This window comes from Haemaphysalis longicornis, unplaced genomic scaffold (genome assembly GCF_048455015.1).
Source record: "Haemaphysalis longicornis isolate Haplotype H1 unplaced genomic scaffold, Haemaphysalis longicornis Haplotype H1 scaffold_8, whole genome shotgun sequence".
Classification (NCBI taxonomy): Eukaryota; Metazoa; Arthropoda; class Arachnida; order Ixodida; family Ixodidae; genus Haemaphysalis; species Haemaphysalis longicornis.
The window spans coordinates 5,532,525-5,554,715 of NW_027526445.1; the positions used below are offsets into that span (position 1 = coordinate 5,532,525).

At 46.6% G+C, this 22,191-nt stretch overlaps 1 protein-coding gene across 1 annotated transcript in view; it reads left to right on the top strand.

Moving 5' to 3' along the window:
- Window positions 1–863: 863 nt before the first annotated feature.
- LOC144149735 (phospholipid scramblase 3-like) overlaps window positions 864–22,191 on the top strand; it is a 96,521-nt gene continuing 75,193 nt past the window's right edge. Inside the window, exon 1 of the mRNA XM_077681388.1 lies at window positions 864–1,187. Within this exon, the coding sequence (XP_077537514.1) occupies window positions 864–1,187 (324 nt within the window). The remainder of the gene's footprint in view (window positions 1,188–22,191) is intronic.

A 22,191-nucleotide genomic window follows, 5' to 3' on the forward strand; every position in this document is an offset into this window, starting at 1 on the left:
AAATATGAGACAACAAATCAATACAGAAGTGATATTTGCAGTATTAATGTATAAAAAATCAACTATGCTTGACTTTTGCGAAATTGAATACTTCATCAACTGCAGAAAAAGAATTCACTCTGCCGTCGCCTGCTGTCACCCGCGCCGCTATAGCTTCTGGCGCCATTATAAGAAATCAACCGGAAACAGTTACGCAAGGTTCTACTAGATAGGTTCCACGTTCTGCTTGCAACGCACGTGGAGTAGGGAGACGCGGTTCTATAGACGTTGGAGTAGGGCGCCTCGATGAACGCGCGTCTTCGCCGTACGGCAGCGTTCGCATCAAGACACCCGCTTTGGAGCAGTGAAACGCGGGAAATTTAAAATGATTTAAGCAAACCTTTGGTGTCTTTACCTTGGGAGGAGCGCGACGCAAGAGGAACAACATGAGAGGTGAGCGGGAAAGCGAAGGGAGGCATTTACTTCCGAAAAGCCGATAAAGTCTATTGTCTTTTGACGACATTTGCAACGAAAGGAGCAGATACGCGGCGAATTTTTTGTATTTCAAGCTGCTCGGCTATTTTTCAAACATGGGATGGAAAGCTCACTATTATTTGTTATTGTTTGTTCGCGTTGTATTGAATAATTAACAGTCTCCGCCTAATAGCTCATCTGCCAGGAGGAATCCGATAAATAAATTAAAATAAATAAATAGATAAATAAATCAATATACAGAAAAATAAATAAATAAATAATAAATATATAAAGAATTAAACAAATAGTAAATATATAAATAAATAGATAAATAAATAAATAAATATATAGATAAACAAATAAATAAATAAATAAATAAACGATAACCATACCAATTTTACCCACAGGAAATGCACGTGTACTCAACAAAAGACGGCCTCCTCGGTTCGATCAAGTTGCAGAGCAATCCATTTTCCCCCACGTTCTTTGTGCTGGACAGCAATAAGCGGGTGTTGCTGGAGATTCAGGGGCCGTTCCTTCCATCTGCTTGCTGCAACGATGTTACCTTCAACATCTTCGCCAAGGGCGGCACCAAGAAGTTGGGGTTCATTTCCAAAAACTGGACCGGTGCCTTTCGCGAAATTTTCACGGGTATCGACAACTTCACTGTAGCTTTTCCTTTGGACTTGGACGTGAAGGTGAAAGCCGTGCTCCTTGGCGCCCTGATCCTCATTGTAAGTACAAAATTTGGGCTTCTCAGAGGAATACCGGTTCAATAATTAAAACGCCGCATTCTTTTCCTTGCTTTCCTTCCCTCCAAGGAAAAGCTGCTTCCTGCATGACATGTAATACTTTTTGGAAATGAAGGCAGCTGCTATTCAATGTAGAACATGACTTGTGTTTAATATGCACACAAAAGAATACACACGCGCAATACATGTATATATTACTATGATACCAGGAAAAGTTTAAGGACAAACAAGTGGAAGATGATGGGACAGGGGAAGAACAAGGCCAATCCCCCGAACGGGGGCATGCGCTATAATATAGGAACTCGGAGGAGGACGAAGAAGACGTCGAATGACAGAACGCAAGGCCGAATGCTGTTCCGGTACCCTAAAGAAAGGGGACATCCACCCGAGGGGAACGTCTATGTAGCAGCGCTGGTACGTCGCCAGCTCCGTCGGCCAAGCGGAGCCCGCACATCACCAGGCAATCGAGCTTTGCGCCAGGTAGCCTAGCCATCTTTCCCTCCGGTGGGGGCCGCCACGTCGTCCGGCGAACCACCTGCTCTTCCCACAAATCGAGGCACCCATGCCATGCGCCGGAGAGCCTCGGCTCTTGCGACCTCTTTGGAGTCGGCGACCTCTTTGGTGTCACGTTCCCACCACGGTGTCCGGTCGTATAGTTCTCGGCACATCAAGGCAGCCGTGATACGGCACCAGTGCAGCACATACGTCTAGCACGCCTGCGACGACATCGCCTTCGGTTCTCGTCGTTTCTAGGAAGTCGCCGCCTGACCATGAGACTCGACGCCTCATCATGCAGCATAAACTGCAGCATAAAGAACCATCAATCTCTCCCCTTACATCGAACAAAATTCCGTTGTAAATGTCGCGGAAAAGTGCACTGGTGGTTTCTTACTGGTGCCTAGAGCGAGTGTTACGGCAGGAATAGAAAGACCTGGCTGATATAGCCGTGCCTAAAAAAGCGGTAAAGGCAGACGGTGTGGTAAGCACAACCGGACGTAAAAGACCACCACTAGCCCCTGCTGTCGTCCAAACCGCACATGAAAAAAATTACAAGATCTTCCCACGTGGGAACCCTGAGGGGATGGAAAGCCGTGGAGTAGAATCGTGTTAATTGGTTGTTAGAGTAAAGACACATATAGTAGCGTATATATGTCTGTTTTATTTATCGAGTAGTGGGGAACGTTTTGCGGCTTCTCGTTCTCGAAGCGAGGAATCCGCTCTTCGACGCTGACGTTTCGAAGCGTTGTCACGTTGGCGAACGCCATCTGGATCAGCTAATCGCCGCCGTCGTTTCAAAGCGGCTTCTCGTTCTCGAAGCGAGGAATCCTCTGCTCGACGCTGCCGTTTACGTCGGCATCGCGAGCTCTCCTCTGTGCACGCTTATCTTCAGAGATGCGCGTGGTTCTGACAGTGTGCTGGCTGGCGCTAGTTGAAGGTGTGCCAGCCAGTTCGCTGACAGAATCTTTGGAATCCATTTCCATTCATCGGACGGCGCAGTACCGAAGAAGCAACTGAGCGGAGCGCGGACGGGTTTATTTGCAGAGCAGAGGGAGTGGAGAGGAGGATCAGCGCGCTTGCGCGTGTTTGGACAGCTTGTGTGCAGAGGGGAGAGGAGGAGCAGCGCGCGCTAGCGCACAGGTGGTGTGGAGAGGAAGAGGGGAGAGAGAGCGTGGCGTTATCACGGGTGTTGTGGAGAGGACGAGAGGTGCGGACGCCGGTCGCCGGAGGGTCGACTAAGAGATGCTTTGCATCTAAAAAGCTCCTCGTCACAAATAATGCTTGCAAGCAATGACGCTTTTTTATGTAAATGTATTCTACAAGGTATTTCGACACTGGTAACAAAATCTGAACGCGATATACGCAGGGGATTTTACGTTATAATATTGATAAAAAAGCGCACTACTGGCGCGTCCACCATGCTTCCCTTTGGGATTTCTTCTTCTTCCTGCAGCCCTCCTCCATAGAAACACGTGATAACTTATTGCGACGGCAATAGCTGGGAACAGTGCTTCTGAGGCTACGATCAAAAGAAATACTCGCAGTTTCGGTTTCGTTTTCGAGAATTAACAAAAACTAGCAACGTTTGGCGATACCTTACGTGGCTTTACTTTCATCAGCCATATATATACCATACACGCATTTTACAGGAGTGGGATGGGGAAACATTGCACCTGGTGTTCTGTGCCGGATTTACAAAGAGAACTCACTGCTGCTGTAGTTTATATCCGTTACGAGACTTACCCGCACACTAGCGTGTATATACAAAAAACTGAATTGTCGCTAGAAACTATAGCGGCCCGAAGCATATTGCAATTTGGAGGGACGAAGCTACCATTACTTGTGTAATTACTTTCCCATGGCTTATTTCGTGCACCCATAATATTTTATACGCAGGATTTCATGTTCTTCGAATCTCGCGGTGGAAGTCGGTGGTAAGGGGGCCTCCCCGGTGCCCTCCTTGGTTAGCCCATGTGGAACAGGTGGAGCCTCTGGCTGCACTGTTCTTCCCGCTGACCAGACGCGTGCCTTCTACCTCCACTGTGGAAACGGGCGTTCACCCTGCCAGATTAGACAAATAATGTAAACACGTTCCAAGGGCAGTACTTGCCTCTTATGTAAAAATAAATCGCTTAACCAGATTTTAATAGACTTTCGGATTTGTGTAACTGGCTGTATCCCCAACTTTGAAATAAAATTTGAAAATTGCAAAGCCCAAGGTGAACATTTCTGGATTAGGACCAAAAGCACCCAAGCCTGAAGGGGCAAGAACGAGAGAAATGATGAGCCCTGATTGTGTCTGCTATAGTTTTCAGTTGTTCGGGACCTTTAGCCCCATTCATGTCTCATCAACACGCCCAAAGTTGAAAAAGTTTAAATGGTTCTGTTTATCTTTTCAAAAATCTGTTTTAGTTACACAATTCAATCGTACGGCTTCATAGTTCGTACATGAGTGAAACATCGAGTTACCAATTACTGCATCCCTCATTAAGGATTACATACTGATTGCACAGACGAGAATTCCTTAAAACCTCATGTATAAAAATGCTTCAACAGAAGAAAGACGGCACAAACAAGATTTTTGTAACAGCGAGAGCTGATTAGGGCAATATTTTTACGAGATCCTCCGTTATAGGTGTTGTTAATTGAACGCGTATCTTGTACCTTCGGGCAGAATTCCTGCGCGACCTGCTTATGCGTCAGCCCTATCCCTCGCAAAGACAGATTCAGAGGGAGCTGGTCATCATTATTTAAGAAAAGCAAAACACGTTTACGTGGATGCCCATATGCACTGGTATCCTGATATCAGGACAGATATCAGTACCCCTTTCTGTGATTTTATGAATATCTTAATATATGACGCTTTTTTGCAGCATCAACGCCTCCTCAGCACTTTCATTATTTCGCTAGAATTGTGGAATTATGATGCAGCTTCACGTGTGACAAATTTCCAATTTCTACTCTGTGCAGTACGCATTTTTTCTGTTCTCATAGATAACTGTTTTCACTTTAAAACGACATGGTTGGTCTTTTTCTCTTGTACCCACGCTCTTGCGTCCTGAAGGCGCAGTTCTTGTCATCATCCCTTATCTGACTTTCTTAAAGTGACATCAGGCCATTTCACATTTTTCAACAAATAATGTTTTATATTCGGCTGAATATGGCATTGTTATCAATGGTATTGCCTTGTGATTTTTTACGCAAAAGGGCGGATAACCGTTTTCCCAAAAGAAAAAGAAAATGAAAGCCATACTGTGAGTTTTAATAGGCAAATAATTCTGCAACTAAAAAAAGGGCAGCCCAACACCTTTCTCTATTTGGAATTCTATAGCCAAGCAATTACCAGCTGAATGCGGTATCTGATCAACCGGTCGGTGAAGTGTGTCTGGGACTCAACAGTTCCTGCGGTTTAGGGCATCCCTTTAAAGTGTTGCATTAATTAAATATGCCCAAACCGTGGGAACATGATAATTCACAGCACGCCGAAACAAGGTGGACACGGTTGTCCCGAAACACAGCTTTCCCCGCGGAATGATAGCAAGGCGAACAGGTTTGAAGATCGTTTTTTATCTTGAACAAGCGCGTCCCGTATCTTTACTGTGATCCGGCAGGTGGGAAGTTCCCGTTTCTTCTTCCCCAACACAGAGACTGGGGCTCTATCAGGGTTCCAGTGCACTCAGTAATGTGTGGTTTTTCAGCAGGCTTCAGGCACAAGTAATGTTGTGGAGAAAACCATGTGAGTGCGCGGCGATATCTTGTCAAAACACCCGTCTTATAATAAAAAATACCTACCGGATTTTTAGGTGTACCAGTCGTTTTTGGTTCTTTACGTAACTGGAACCGGAATGCGGAACATTTCAGGGTATGCAGAATATGCAACATTGAATAACAATGCAATGAGTCTTGTTCACCAAGGCTCACGGGAGCACAGTTGGGCTGGCTTGCAGAAAAACAGAAATACCCATCATTTTTCCAGCCCTAAGTAAACGACATGCTACAGCAAAGAACCTAAATAGTGCCATGGAAAAGTGCTACCAGGCATCGCGAGTTTCACCTTAATTATTGGAGGCAGCAAGGGCACGTGCATTGACAGCAGCAGAACCGCAATTCCACTTATTCTTCGGTTGCAGGTTTCACGGCGTAAAAGTCGAGGCTTAAATTTTCAGGACATCTTTAACCACATTTGTTTCATGAGGCGCGCACTCCGGACACCTGCTCGTGGGATACTTGACTCCTCGCACATAACCCACACTTGCGCTTGCATTTCCCCGATTTCTTCGCCGATGATAATTTTCTGTTGCGGTTCGCACGTACAGGGTTCAAGGTAGAAAGCTCTCCGGTTAAATCTTAGTTTATGCATATCCTCCCCTCGATCATAGCCGATACATCTCTTGGTGGCCTACGGCCCAATGCAAGAAGACAAGTAGATTTGAAACCGTGCTCTTTATGCACCAGAACTGAAAAGCGGACACTTCACGTTCGTAGCTCCGAAAGGTCGGACATCAGGTGGGCCGCATGCTTCACCTGTTATTAAACAAGCGTGGGAGAGTTAGGAGCAAAGACTTTATGTGACCCATGCACGTCTTTGTTAAGACGCCATTGCTGCGCTAGAGGAAACATGAATATTTTGTACATCTTGTTTTGAGTTATAATGGAGATGGTGCAGGACCTCCCGCTCCTCACCACCTCGAAAGCGAGTCGGTAACCGGTACCGGTACCAGAAGCCGTCAACCAGCGAGAAAGTACAGCTGAACCGGTACTGCGAGCTCGGCGAACCGCACCTCTCTCCGTGCGATACGCGTGTCTGGCGCAGACTGAATCCGGTCATCGCTGTTTCAACCGGGTTCCCGCAAAGCGCATTTTATACATGATGGAAATGGTACGAGTAGCGGAACTGTGGCAAGAATGGACTGGGGAGAGCATAGCGGCTGACGCGAGGCCTGGACGAAGGGCCTACATCGTCACTATGGCACCAAACATGGAGTGTTTCACGTTGACGTCGTGGATCCGCAACAAGGGGTGAACTCGCGGCTCATTCCGGGAAAGTGCACATAACCAAATACAAGCTGACAATAGTAGTTCGGCTTCTTTGCCTTTTTTTTTAATTTTCTCTCATGCCAGGTCGTCGCCAAGCGTAGGCACTTGACTAGTAATATAATAAACATTTTTATGAAATATAACTTCATTAGAGCAGCCTAAGACTTATTGAAGCACACGAACATCTGATTTCTCTGAAATACTACATTTAAGATCTATTTAGGCTGTAATATTACCCAGCCCCCCGTTACAGAATAAATATCGTGTTCAAATTCCCCAAAGGTCAAAATATTTATGCTGTTTCAAAACCCAGTCTAACAGCAATGTCACTTCTGCAATGGCCTATACTAAGTCTCTTACGGCATTTTCTTGGTGTATTCTGGATATTTGTTGGGTGCTCAGCCTAATATCTTACATATCACTTTTGGTTCATTATTTTTGTGCATCTTTTCATTTTTATATTCATGTGAGCGGAATACGGTAGTAGCAACACTGTCAAATGGATCACCTGGTACGGGGATTCATTTTCCTTCTGCCAGCTGTAGGGCCACACTGCATGATTTCCAAGCATATTAGTCCCATAAAGCAAGCTAAGCAATATTTTCGAAAATCGTGCTTCCAGCAGTCTTTATGACCACTGCGAGAAACAAAGCCATTATTTATTCTTCGAAGTCTAGAAGACATTGCGGCAAGCCGCCACCTTGCTCCTGGTCTTGGTTTTTTCAGGAGTAATAGTTATAAGTTAAAACACTAGGCTACCAAGTTGGCTTCTTTTCGTGACAACTAGTGTCGCTGGGTACGGTGACATGCTAATTAGATCATGATTTCACTAGAACCCTCGTCGTAGGATTTGAAAGGCGTTCAGTTCAGTGGTTGACACCTTCGCTGGGGCACAGAATGCGCAGACAAACGCCCAAAGTTCAAGGTACATGCACAGCCTGTGATCGGTTGCGAAGTTTATGAACATCTGTAACTATTGTTAAGGGCTGTCTTAAGGAAAGAACACTTTCAGCGCAAGCAATGGCTTCTGCGGAAGGTAAGCGGTGAACACCTTCTTAGCTACATTGGTGGTATGCAACCATGGCTGGCCTGTCCAAGATTAACAAAAACAGCAGCAGCAGCAGTATGGTAATCCCCATAAAACAACTTTCAGTTGTTAAGTTCGGGCTCCTCATGTAATCAATGAAGGCCGCCGGTCGCTCATATATTGGCGTCGCCTCCGCTGGTAGCTGCTATCCCGTGTCCCTTTCATGCAGCCGCACCGACGCCAAGTTCGGAGACGCGGAGAGCGGGTTTTGTGCCCTTCCTTTTGTGTGTCAAAAGACGGGGGCGATTAACCTGAGTATCTCTGTCGCGTCGGAGGTGGCTGGGTCATTCGGCATGACAAGCTGACGGGAAGCTGAATGATGATGTGTCTCATAGTGTCGGAAAGGCGCGCGGTGTAAGTTTTTGAGAATCTGTGAAGCCGGCGCCGGGCGCGCTCCCTTGACGGGTCGTTCGCCTCGATGACGGTTTTCGGGACTGGCAGCGTCTCTTCCCGTGTGCTGTTCAGGCGGGCGGCGGCGCCCCTTTAGTCTGGGAGGGGATTAGCCCCGGCTCCCTCTTTGTCCCTGCGCGCGCGCAGACAAGGCGCCAAGGCGAGGACGCGGAAGGAGGTCAGCCGCGCGAAGACCGCTCCAAGCCGGCGGCTTGGCTTTTGAGCTGAACGTAATGGTGTGGCCACTTTCGGCCGCAGATGCCCTGTATTTGCTGGTCTGGTGCACCAGCGTGCGTGGGAAACGCACTATGAGTGCATAAGAGAGAGGGTTGGGTCACGTGAACGCAGGCGGGGACACATGTGTGATTTTCTGGTTCCTGTGGCCAATCAATGGTTTCTATTAATTGTTTAAAGGGTTTTTCTCTTTCTTGTACGCCCCCTTCTTGGAGGCGGGGTTTTTGACATCAAAACCGGAGTGTTGGGTTTGGTCCAGGGTCGGTCGAGAGGGGATCTAGTTCAGTATAGATCTTGGCCGAACAGGCTGCTGCTGTCAGAGTGACATGTAACCGTCACTCTGACCTGATGTAAAATTGGAGTAATGTAAATAGTGTAAATAAATCTAAAGGCAGTCCTCATCCCTCAGCCGCTCCAAGCATCGGTCGTCGGTCATCGGAGCGAGTAAAGATCGTCCTCTCGGCTCGCGCATCAAAAGAACATCACTATTTTGTCTCCATCAGTTCGCCAAGAAGATGGAGAGGCGAAATTTAACTGCTGGCCTGTCCAAGATTAACAAAAACAGGAGCAGCAGCCGTATGGTAAGCCCCATTAAACAACTTTCAGTCTCTATCGGAACTAAATTTACACAGAGTGCTCATATTCTAGGTATTAAAAAAATAGCGGATTAAGCTCAGTGTCGACCCCGTGAACTTTCATTCAGGCGCAATAACCGCAAATTCTTCTGTACTGTCTTCTGCTTGTGGGTTCGTACGCAGTTTTACTAGTACCTATTTGCAATTATAAAGAAAGAAATGCAGACATTTCACTGCGCCTTATTACCGCACACCACACAAAAGTCTTGGTTTGAGCACGCGGAAGGAATTTTCCTGTAGAATGCATCTCTGATCGGTGAAACAGTCCAATATATTTGCATAACAGCGACCCAAATCATTATGTGATAGTTCAAAGGCATCAAAAAAGGCAAATTTTGGAAGGAATGCCCCCCCCCCCCCCAGTCGAGCTCATTCGAAGATTAAGGATAGCGACTGCATGAGTATCCATCTAAAGACACTCTGCGAGTCAGGCAAGTTGTTATTAATGTTTATTAGTTGGATATCTTTGTAGAATACATATGCCCGTCCACCCGTTTTAGTTTTCATCCAAATACAGGTGCTTATGTTCGTATCTCATTTTCGCGGGGGCGTTTTGAGGAGGTGAAGAAAGTGCCTTTTTTAGTACAATAATGCTAATTGGAAAGACGTGGATACCTGTTTGTCCATTTTGCAGGACGTTGTTCTTCTCTCTGTTACCATTGTTATATTACTTTGTGTGTTCAACTGTTTTATTAAAAGAAATAAAATTGAATTTTCTAAAATTTGATTGCGCATTGGTTTACGTGTGGTTACCTATCTTTTGTAGAAAGCATTCTAAATCGATGAACAGCGGACATCGCGGTTTACGTATTGGTTACTAAAAAATAAACCAAATTTTGGTGGTAACCACCTGAGAAACCGCTTTTCTTCTGCCAACGCTAACTCCCAGATGCACAAAGATTCATGTACACCCACATTGATATTCTTGCGGCTGCCCTATTGTTATTTCGTAAGATATTTTCTGAACACCAGGAAAGTTCTGAAGCTGGTCGCACGCTTCCTTCAGCGGCCATCTTAGCGGCACAACTAACGACTGGAATGAGGGCATTCCCTTCAATTGTTGGGTACCCCATTTCAAACGGTTATGTGGCAATGAATCAAAACTTCTTGGGGACAACTTCCTGTGTCAATGGCGAGGGCTATTTGATTTAGCAGTAACGGGGGAGGGCTAATCGATTTAGCCGTAACGAGGGAGGGCTAATTGATTTAGGCTACGGCTGCCAAGTTATTCCCAATAAACTGCGTTCGGTTTGATTGCCGGCGTGGCATAAACGCATTTGCTACAGTTCATTTCTCGGCATGATCTCGGTGGTTTTGTGCCCTGAAGCACAGTCACCGATAATGCAGGAAGATTCCTGTCACCTTCATTACGCTTCAGTCGTTTCTAAGCCAAGTCATCGCTTTGAATGAAAGAAATTGAATGGACCTAATGAATTATACCGTGTACCATACCATCCAATTCTATATCGTCCAAAACGGCGTAAGATTTGTTAGCGCTGCAGTTTTGAGGGCAGTGCACTGATATGTAAGCGCTTCTGGAGCTGAAAACTGTGCAGCACCAGGGCCATGTGCATCGGGCTTTCGTAGTGCGTCCGTGGTATACCGCAAGAACAGCTCCCACAGATATACAACGCGAAGTGAAAGCAATTTTGCGTCGGGTTAAGTTTTCCCCGGCTCCAACGTGTATCGCTGGCCCTCTGCCGTAGCGCCCCGCCGCAACTCGGAGAACGCATAGTTGAAGCTAACGCAGCAGAAGTAATGTATCCTTTGTGCAATCGCCACCCCACCCGTTACGATCGCTTTGCAGAACATTCAACAGTCGTGAAGGCGTGTCTCACTATATAGCAGGGCACAGGTTTTTATACCACTCAGAACCTCCGCCTGACCCGTGCGAATGTGCTCTCGTTTACGTCGGCCAGCTGGCTTGGCAAACGAATTGCGAAACGACGGAGATTTCTTGTTGCGTCAGTCTCACTTAAACGTACATGTTGCAGGCCACTTGCGTCGTTTGATTTGATGGCACGTTCTTGGGGAGCTTAGGAGCTCATTGAACACCTTATTCGGCAGAAGTGGTGAGCTACTGGACTAAAATGAAGCTGCCGTGAGAGAGCACGAAATGATTTGTTTTTTCTGAAGAGAACCTATGCGACGCCAGTGGCGAATGCCGCGAACAAAAAAAAAAAAACTCGAACATCTCAGAAATTCCGCTCTCTGATTCAAACATTTTGGCTAAGAACTTAGTGGTATTATCAATACAAGGCTTCAAAATATATCTCTTATTAAATTTCTCAGTTTGCACTTCGCAAATTATTTTTGTGTGACCATTTCCAGCTGCACAACGAAAAAGCGTGTTCCGGCTCTGTAGCTTTGGCAGCATTGCTCAGAAAGCTGTCCGAGAGATACACCTTTTAATCTTACCATAAAGACTGAATTTGCTGTATTCGTGGAATAGGGGGTAGGGAGGGGCGTGATTGGTAACATTTCGCGCAGTGTGAACTCAAAATATTTGTTTGTTTTTGTTACATTAAACCCTAAATCGGGGCGCAAGAATGGGTCACAGCCGTCAGATACTCTGGAACTTTACATTTACTTATAGTGAGCTGCTGAACACATTGGCGACAAGAAAATTGTAGACAATGGCCCTCCCCAGCTGTTGTATACGAATAACAGAGTGTACTGCTGGGCGAACTGGTAGTTCATTGTTAAAGATGCTAAAGCGCGATATAAAACACGGACACAGAAATACGACGGGACAAGCGCAGACTTCCAACTCAATTTGATACGATGAACCTTGTACCTTTAACACACATTCTTCATGATAACATAACTACAAACATTCGAATCTGTAGTATTACACCACCATATCAGCACACGATCAATGCATTTGGCCCAATCTATACAACCAACAAATCACGTCATGCCCAAAGTGCAGTGCGTGTTCGAAAGGAAATATATCTCTTTTTTTGACAACGCAATAGACGCCCGGCTTACACATTTACTACAATGCCTTAAAATTTCCTGCGCTTCAATAACTTCTCCAGTAGTATGATATTAGTTGTCGTAGTAGAGTAGTGGTAGCAGTAGTAGTAGTAGTAGTAGTAGTAGTAGTAGTAGTAGTAGTAGTAGTAGTAGTAGTAGTATTAGTAGTAGTAGTAGTAGTAGTAGTTCGACTAGTTTGAATGTGTACCAATATAGGCTTTTTGCATACCGTAAAAACAGAAGCGCTCGCTTCGATTTGGTCACTGCAGACCACCCCAGAAACGAGCATAACCCGCGTTGTCGGTCACTGACTGCAGGTTTAACACGGCATTTTTGGAATGACGTTTCGTTCACCATTATAATTTCAAACTAAGCGAAAACTTTTTACTCCATGATGGACGTTACATTGCCACTGATTGTTGGTAGGCATTATTGAACTATTATTGTTTTAAGCAAGATGCAGAAATGATTTCTGGACACACCCTGTCGTTATATAGGTAGGCCCTGTCACAACATCGTGAAGAAACGTTTTATGAAAATGAATGTCCCTTCCTACATTTCTAATCGCACGCTCCATTGTCCTGCAGGCAAAAGGCGAAATAACCCCCGTTACAGAAAAATTGCAGTTGGTGGAATGGCATTGCAATAAATGATGCCGTGTGGCTGACGGCCAAGTTGTAGTGTCTCCGCATTAATGGCGTGGCTTACAGGAGTGATATAGTATATAGGAAGTTATGGTAGAAATTTTAGCTTAACATAATAGCTTTGAGCAGAAGAGGTCCGCAGTAAACAGTGCCAATAAATGTGACTTTACTTCACGACAAGTAATGAGACACTTGTATTTGGCTATGCCGCCGTTGTGAACGTCGCGTTACCGCAATACTAGGCCCGCGCCAAGCAGAAATTGGCCTAATAACCAAGCCAACATAATGTTGGCATGTGCGGGTATCTGTGACCTGACGACATGTCTACCTCTTGCAGAACGTCGTACAGCCATAGTATAGTACAAAGACGTAACAAACATCTGTAAAATACCAGGCAGCGCTTCTACAATAATTTTGTGCTGCGATGATGTGTACCTGGTGCAAAAACAATTCTCTCTTAACACGTAACTGAGCACCAAGTTCTACCGGCCATACTTCAGTTATCATTAAAGCTGTGGTATAAGTAGGCCCAGGTATTGTTTCACTGCTTTTTTGTATTAGTATATGACGATTGTAGGGCCTCTTTTAGCTAATGAGATTGGTGTTAAATAACGCAGGTAGAAATTGAGCAGAGAAAATAGTATCAGTCCTGTGACATTTCGTTCCTTTATTCTCCAGTGCTGGCCAGAGATGCATCACCTCACCCTCTGTGTGTGACGCGAACTCATCGTGTTCTACGCCTTCATCCCGATTTCTGCTTTTGCATTTATATTTATTCACATTACTCACTCTATAATGTGTCGTAACTATTATGTGTCGTAACTATTGGCAAGATCAGACGGCCGTTTGGATAATCCATTTCGGCATTGTGCCAGAATAAAGTACACAGAAACAGTAAAAACTGGCAATATTAATCCTCCATCAGCTGAAACAGAAACTGTGGTTAATGAAATCCGCCCCCATTGAAATCGCCACGCGTTTGTTGTTTGTAGTTAACGAGGTCGCTGGTTTGGAAATGTTGGTAGAACATGACACAGAATTCAGGCGCTTGGACGACGAGATAAGCCAGTCAAGGCACACAAGGCGGGAGTCAACAAACAGATGGCGAAGTAGCGCCTTGTGTGTGCTGACTTGCTTGTCCCGTCGTCCTAGCGCTTGAATTTTTTGCCGTGTTTTTAGTCTTGCTTCTCTAAGTGCAAGATATATGTAAACATTCAAAGACTTATTATGATGCTGCGGTGATGAGAACTTAACTTTTTTTTGGTGATATGCACTCGCGTGTTCGCAATCTGAATACGTTTTGTTCTTGTAAAAGAATTAAGTATTTAACAAAACATTAATGGGTTTATTGCGCTGAATATTGTTTCCCTAGGCGATCAGGACGCATTTCTCTGGAAATAGGGCGACCGGGCACTACGGGGTGACATTCGTTTCCGGAAAGGTGCAAGCCTAAAACTTCCTGCTCACACCCGGCGTCATCTGATTATTTGCTTGGAACACTCCTAATCTATCGAAGAACTGTTGAATGAACACTTCCGCTGTCGCCCAGATGTCGAAATCCTTGAGCGAATGGCGCTTCCGATGCTGAGTTTCTACCCAAAACAGGTGACTTTAGTTTATTAAAAGGTTACTATATATAACTTTATGCAGTAGTTTCTGGGACAATGATGTTTTGGGATTTTTGAGTTCTTTATGACAGGAGCTCAGGAAATCATAATGCTGGAATAGCGTTTTATATCGCCTCGAGAGGGCAAGGCTATGTCGAAACATAACATCGTTACTCTTGGTGTTCTCGCTCCGCTCGGGTCGCGTTAGCAGAGAGCTCTTTTTTTTGTGCGCCATGGTTTTTCTCACTACGATGACCAAAGTGCCGACTCCCTTATTATCTTGCTGCAAAGCGGCTTGTGTCAGGGCGCCTGTTTCTCAATCAAGAAGATGCTTCTAACATGTCATATGGTTACGTGCGGGGAACGACGGTTTATTGCAAAGTAAACAAGGGGTAGTTCGTATGTCCGACTGCAGCCGCGAACGCTAGCAACCCCGTCTTCATCCACCCCAAGAACCTTCACTTGAATTCTTTGCTGAATTACGTGGGTCACGTGAACTTGCGGACTGTCAGTAGACAGCGTAACATCTCCTCTGGGGGCGACGTTGCCCTCCTCGCCGCTCAAGGCATGGCAGATGAGTAGTAGGGTTTGAGTAAGCCGAAGTGAACCGTTTGAAACTTCCTGCTTCGTCTGCCATTTCTGAGGAATCGTGAGATGAAGTAGTTTACATTGCTTATACGATTGAGAGCAACAAATGGCCCTGTGTAGTGTGCCAGCTGCTTCTCACACAAACCGCGTTGACGGAGGCGGGTCCAAAGCCACACACAGTCTCCTTTTCCCAACGACATGTCTCGGTGGCAGCTGTCGTAGCGCAACTTCGACCGGTCTTGTGAGGCCAGTGTACGTAACCGAGCGAGTCGACAGACTTCTTCAGTAAGGCAGACACTCTTGGCTACGCTGCGGTCATCTTTAAGAGAAAACAGAAAAATTGTGTCCAAAGTGCTCGGCGGGCGACGCGTCTAAAGGACGTAGAAAGGGCTATATCCTGTGGTCTCGTGGTGGGTGGTATTATACGCGTCCGCAATGAAGGACAAGATGGCGTCGTAGTTTTTGTGTTTGGAATCAACGTACATAGCTATCATGTTGGTATGTGTCCGATTGGTGCGCTCAGTGAGGCCGTTCGTTTAAGGATGACAAGGAGTTCAGTGCCGAAGCTGCGAGGAAGAATGCCGGAGCAGTTCTTTGACAACATCAGCGATGAATTGGCGCCCACGGTCGCCGATGATTACGCGAGGTGGGCCGTGGCGGAGCAGAATTCGGTGCAAAAGAAAGTTTGAGACCTCGGTGGCAGTAGCTGACGGTATCACAGCTGTATCTGTGCAACGGGAAAGGTAGTCCACGCAGACAAATATCTAATGGTTACCGTGCGCTGACCGTGGGAACGGACCGAGCAGGTCGATACGAACTTTCTAGAATGAACTGTGCGGCGATTTTACCGGGTGCAGTTCCCCAAGTGGCCTTGACGCAGGAGTCTTGTGCTGTTGACATTCCAGGCAACTCGCGAAGTATCGTTCGGTCACCTGACGCATTTGGGCCAGTAAAAGCGCTGGCGCGTGCGGTGAAGCATCCGAGCAGGTCTCATCTGGCCCGCAGTGGCACCGTCATGCATACCGTGGAGAACCAAAGTAAGTGAGCTTTGAGGAACCACAAGAAGCAATCAAAATCGGTTGTCGAATAATTTTTTGTACAGTAATCCGTCGTGCACACAGAAGGAGCTGTGCGCAAATTGTGACGTGCTGAATCGAACAGTGATGCTAGGTGCGGATCTTGCAGCTGTGCTTTTTCGAATGTACTTAGGCCGGGAAACTCCGTGGTCACAGCTGCAAGATAGTCGTCGAGGTTATCAGAATCGCTGTCTGTTGTTTCCATTGGGAGGCGAGAAAGACAGTCTGCGTCATAATGTTTGCGGCCGCTGATGTAAATGACCGTCAAGTGGAATTCTTCAAGGCGCAAAGCACACCGTGCAAGACGGCCTGAAGGGTCGCGGAGGTTCAGAAGCCAACACAGTGAGTGGTGGTCCGTAACTACGATAAAGCTGGTGCCGTACAGGTAAGAACGAAAGCGTTGCGTCGCCAATATGACTGCCAGACACCCTTGTTCCATGACCGTGTCATTAAGCCTGGCTTTGCTCAGCGAACGAGTGGCATAAGCAATAAAGTGTTCACGGCCATCATGACGTTGAATTGGCACGGCAGGGGCCGGGTGGTCGAAATGGCGCAGGATTGGCCCCGATGGAAGCAGAAACTTCAACTGGCGGAAAGCTTCATCACATTCCGGTGTCCAGATGAAAGGGACGTCTTTTGGGCCGAGAGAAGCAATGTCAGCAAATCTGGGCACGAAGCGTCGAAAATACTGTTACGAAGAGGGAAATACTGTTACGCAGACTGGGCTCGGGTAGAAAGTTAGTTTTTTGCAGCAATCTGGTGACCCGTAGACTGGCCGAACAATATCCCCAGCTCCTTTTTGAACTGGTCCCAGCTTGTGATGGTCTCCTTGTTTCTCTCGTACCAGACAAGTGCGGGCTCTTAAGTAACAACTCACATTGGCTAACATGATCGTCTGGTCCCACCTGTTGTGGAGGCTGGCGCGTTCATACATCCTCAGCCAGTCGTCAACGTTCACGTTACCGGTGCCGGAGAACTTACCGGGGTCCCGCGGCTGGGAGATGACGATGGGACGAAGAGCCATTGGCGGGGATGTTTGAGTGCCTTGCTGCATGGTTGTTACAGAATATGCGCACCCACTGCGTAGCTCCGTAATGGTTGGTAGAGCTTGGAACCCCAACTGGTTCTTGGGTTCAAGGAGAGATGATGCAGAGCAGGGGCGCCGGAGGGGAACGAGTCCGCACACTCCACCAAAAAAATGTTACGAAGAGGGAACACAACGTATTCACACTATTCCAATATTTACTGTAGATAGCAGAGCAAGCCGGAATCTGACGTGATCCTCGTCTTCTTTTCCGAGCACCAAAAACGTTCCTCGTCGTCGTCGTCATTCTCGACACCGACGGGTAACAATACGACCAGGGGCCAAGAAAACTTCTTAACTTCTTTACAGACTGTGGTAATTTGAAGCAAGCGATAGCCTCAGTCTTGTGCGGATCTGGTCGCACACCATCCTCGTCAACCAAGAGGAATAAAACAAGGGCTTGGCGCTCGCCGAAGCGACATTTTTTTAGTTCAATACGAGGCCTGCGTTCTGTATGCAGTCAGGCACAACAGCTAGGCGGGCATTATGCTCGTCGAAAGTGCGACCGAAAATGGCGAAATCATCCAGAGAGCACATGCACACGCTTCACTTCAGACCACACAAAACTGTGTCTATGAGCAGTTCGAAGGTGGCACGCGCATTACAGAAGCCAAAGGGCATAACAATAAATTCGTATAGCCAATCTGGTGTGACGAAAGCCGTCTTTTCTTTGTCGCTTGGAAGCATAGGAATCTGCCAGTATCAGGATCTTGAGTCGGCAGAAGAAAAGTAAGAAGCTGAGTGGAGGCAGTCAATAGCGTAGTCAACCCGTGGTAAATGGTATACATTCTTTTTTGTGACAGCATTCAGACGGTGGTAGTCGGCACAAAGCTGCCAGGAGCCGTGTTTTTCATCAACAGAATAACGGGGGCTCCCCAAGGACTCCAACACTCCTGAATCACGCCTTGCTTCCCCATTTATCCGACTTGGTCGTTAATACTGTGCGCTCAGATGGTAACACTCGAAAAGGTTTCTGTCAAATTGGTGTTGCTGATCCGGTATTTATGATGTGATGTTCCCGGGATTTTGGAAACGACAGCGTGGAGCGGGTCTGGAAAAAAATTAAATACTGCAGAGTACTGGGAAAGAATCCTCAACACAGACAGGCGTTCGTCAGAGTGGAGAGATTTATAAATCATTCCAATGAACTTTAATTTCTGGGAGAAGGACCGAGGTAATGAACTGGGGCATTGGTCAGTACAGAAATTGCGGCTGGGGCATATTCGTCGTACGAAGCAAGTTTCATGCCCTGGGGGAGCACGGTGGTTTCGTCCGAGTAGTTCACCAACAACAATCTGGCACGGCCATCAGCAACTGAGACGACACAGAGCGGAACCGGTAGGTTCTTTTTGGCACAGCATTCATGTACTGGCTCCACCAACGCTTCGAATGGGCCTGAACGGATCGTGGGCGAAGTAACAACAATAAACCTTTGCGAAAGCCCTGCTACGGCACAGTATTCCAATGCAGAAAGAGCGGCGATATCAGTCGATTCGTCCATTACAGGTCGAAGAACACAGTCTGGCATGTGAAATTCTTCATTTGCGCAATCAACAGTAGCCCCACACTCTTTGAGGAAGTCAATACCCAATATGACATCGTGTACGGAACGGGAAAGCGCAGTGAATTCTGTCTTGAACACCTTTCCACCGAGATGCACACCTGCTGCATAGGTACCAAGCAAACACAACACTTCATCTCCAACTCCACGAAATGTAACAGGTTGAACCCAATGGTAAATTACTTTTCGGCGTAAACTCTGTTTAAATCTCAAAATCATAACCAAAACCGTAGATCCAGTGTCAACTAAAACGCTTACGGGAATTCCATCAATTGTAACGTGTACATTGTTCTTTAACATTAAGACAAGTAGACGTATTTCCGAAGAAGGCTGTCCCCGCGACCTCACCCGCATCGCCCGTGGCAGCTAGTTTCCCGGTGGGGGCGAGCGACGTCGTGGAGGAGGGGACCACCGTACGCGCTGAGTCGGGGGTGTGACACTCCTGTCAGAGGCCGGAGAGTTGATGCGATGAGCTTGCTGGAATGCGTCCTGCCTAGGAGGAAGTGCTTACCGGGGATGTCTGTAGCCCCCATAAATCGCGAGGGTAGGTAGTGCGCGAGAACATAGGCCGTTGTTCAAATCTCGGTGTTTGCCGACGGCGGCGGCCATAACGGGCAATGTGTTCATAGCATCCACAAAAATAGCAGACAGGAGGTTCTCTCCGAAACTTTCCCTGACCATCTCTGTACTCGAGGGTAGGGCGTCCGACATAGCTTGTGTACTGGGACAGGTATGGAGGGTTGAGTTGCTCGTCATGGCTCTTCCTATCCCGGTCGACGTGAGGTGCCAGCTCCCGTGGATCCCCGGGCGTATTGAATTGAAACGGGTGTTCTTGGTTGGGAAAGCGTTCAAGGGCTGTTCTTGTATTGCACAGCCATCGCGCACGTCGTCATGCTGCTGAGTTAACTCTACATGCCTTCCGAGTTCTTCTCGCCCGATACGATGCACAATCTCAGCGAGGTCGGCTGACGCGTCCACATCAAGTTTAGCGACAGTGGTGAGATTGGCAAGACATCCAAACTTGGTCGTAACGCCGCATCTTCAAAGCTTCAAATGTCCTGCATTGCTGGATCACAACGGCCGTAGTGTTGAGCTAATCTTTGCTTATCTGAAAGTTGTAAACATCTTCGGCGATGCCTTGAGGAAGGTGACCCACTTTGTCTACCTCAGACATCACGGAATTTACGATCCGGCAGAGGTGCAGCGCGCCTTCAATGTATGCCGTGTATGTTTCCCCCGGGAGTTGAGCTTTTTGTAGTAACGTCTGTTCAGTGTTTTTTTTTTGCTGCGAAGTCACCAAAACGCTGCCTGATTTCTGTTACAAACTGGTACCAACTGGTGGCGGTGTCTTCCTTATTTTCGAACCAAACCAACGCCGTGTGATTCAGGGAAAACGGAACCTTGGCGAGTTGCGTGGCCGCGCCCCATCGATTCTATCGGCTTACTCGTTCGCAGTGCCGTAGCCAATCGTCGACATCCTCATCGGATTCGCCAGAGAAGTCCGGGGGCTCTCATGGATGTTGCAAGGTGGTCAGTTGGGGTACGCGCTGAGCTGGTTCGTTGGGCATCTCCAGCAGCGATGGCGGTAGACCAGCGACTCCTGGTCTGCGGCGAAGAACCTGGGTGTGCTGATGATCCGTCGTGGTGTGCCAAGCACCCTCCACCACGTTGTTCGTGCGGGGAACAACGGTTTATTGCACAGAAACCGAGGGGTAGCTCAGGATGTCCGACTGCAGCCGCGAAGGCTAGCAACCTCGTCATCCTCTACCCCAAGCACCTTCGCTTGAATTCGTTGCTCTATTCCTTGGGTCACTTGACCTTGGGGACCGTGAGTAGACAGCGTAACAATATGTAGAACCCGGTCGTGATGAGGTGCACAAAACAAGAATGCTCTTGCACCCTTGTAGGCCACTCATTGTCTTTTCATGCGTGATGTACCAATTATGTGTATCGACACTCACATTTCTTCAAGAGAACGAGAGATTTAGGTAATACTGCTTCTCGTTAGAGGGAATTGGGAACGTGTAAGTTGAAAAGGATACAGGAATATAATGCTTCCCGGGAGTGTTTACACAATCCTCCAACGGTTACCGCGTCCATCCAGGAACGACCTGACCTCCAACACGTTAAAAACAACCCCCAACTTTTACAGCAAATTATAAAAATCGATCTAAAAACAGGTCTCTATAAAGTGTAATGATGGCGGATCGTTCACCCCCTCTCTAGATGTCCCCTTAAACACACCCTTTGTATGAACGGCTCCTTGAAAATACTTTTATGAACTATCTTCCTCTACCCTTTTTCCCATGTCCAACAAAAAGGTTTATTGGACTCCTCCTAATAAAGTAATTCAATCTATTTCACGGAGTGCGCAATGAGCATCAAGATGCGAGTGACCGGTGTTCATATTATATAACTGCAAAATCCACATGGTGTGCGGCAAATTGGAGGACGGGTGCAGTGTGCGCTCACAAATAATAATTTAAAAGAGCAAACGGAACTTAAGAAGCCCACCGGTGCATCACAAGCACGAGGAATTGTCGCAAGGCACATCACAAACGCCAACTGCGGGCTGCAGGGTAAGCCCTAATCTTGCTATGCGTTTTTGGCCATTTTTGAGGGATATCTTTTTGGCATAAATAAAGGTATTTACACAATGAATATATCATTGTCTTTAAAAGTTTGTGCTCATTTAACTGTAGTAGGATAAGAAATGTCCATCACAAAAGCAAGTTTTCATGAAGTTTTGTCCGTCAGTACCTAAATTTAGGCCATATTTTAGTATTAAAAGTGTAACAAAAAAAAAGTTGCTTGCAGATTTTCAGTTCTAGTACAGTAGGTGTGATGCGTTTGATAAATTACCGAAAAAATCAGGTCGTTGTCCTGGAAGGTATAGAAAATAATGCCACCTTTAAAAGTATTAAAACGTTGTTGCGAGGTAGTTAAGTTGAAATAAAAGCAGGTGAAAAACGAACTTTTCTGCCAAAAACACCCCTGGCGCCATTTATTTAAAAGGCCCCAGCTTCGTAATCACCGTTGAAGTAATTTTGTTTTGCTTTTCAGTCCATCATCTGACCTTCGTTGCCTATATTGTGCACCACCGTACAGCTCTGTTCCCAATGTATCCGTTCCCTTGAGGTCGACCTCTTTGAGCCACACGATGGCGGTGTAGCGCAGAGGTTTTGAATGATTTCAAAATGATGGCTCGTGCCTTGCTATCATCATTGAATGAAAGACCAGCATCCAATGTTGCAATCTTAAGAGTGTGAAGCCCCGCAAAAAATGTTTTTCAGTCCTCAGCTCCGAACGACAAACGGGAAAAAAAACATGCAACAGCGTCTATGGATTGCCCTGGCTGAAAAATGAGCTATGCATTGGTTTCAAGCAATTTCTTAACACAGCTGTTTCCAGAAAAGCGCTTCTATCTGGTTTGGCGTTTCTGTGTGCCAAGTGGAGCGCGTGTTTCATTCTTTATTTTTATGCCGCGCGTGTTATATTTTTTGATAGGCAGAGCGTTTCGAACTAACATCAACAAAATAGAACAACCTCCTTTGATCTACAGTGTT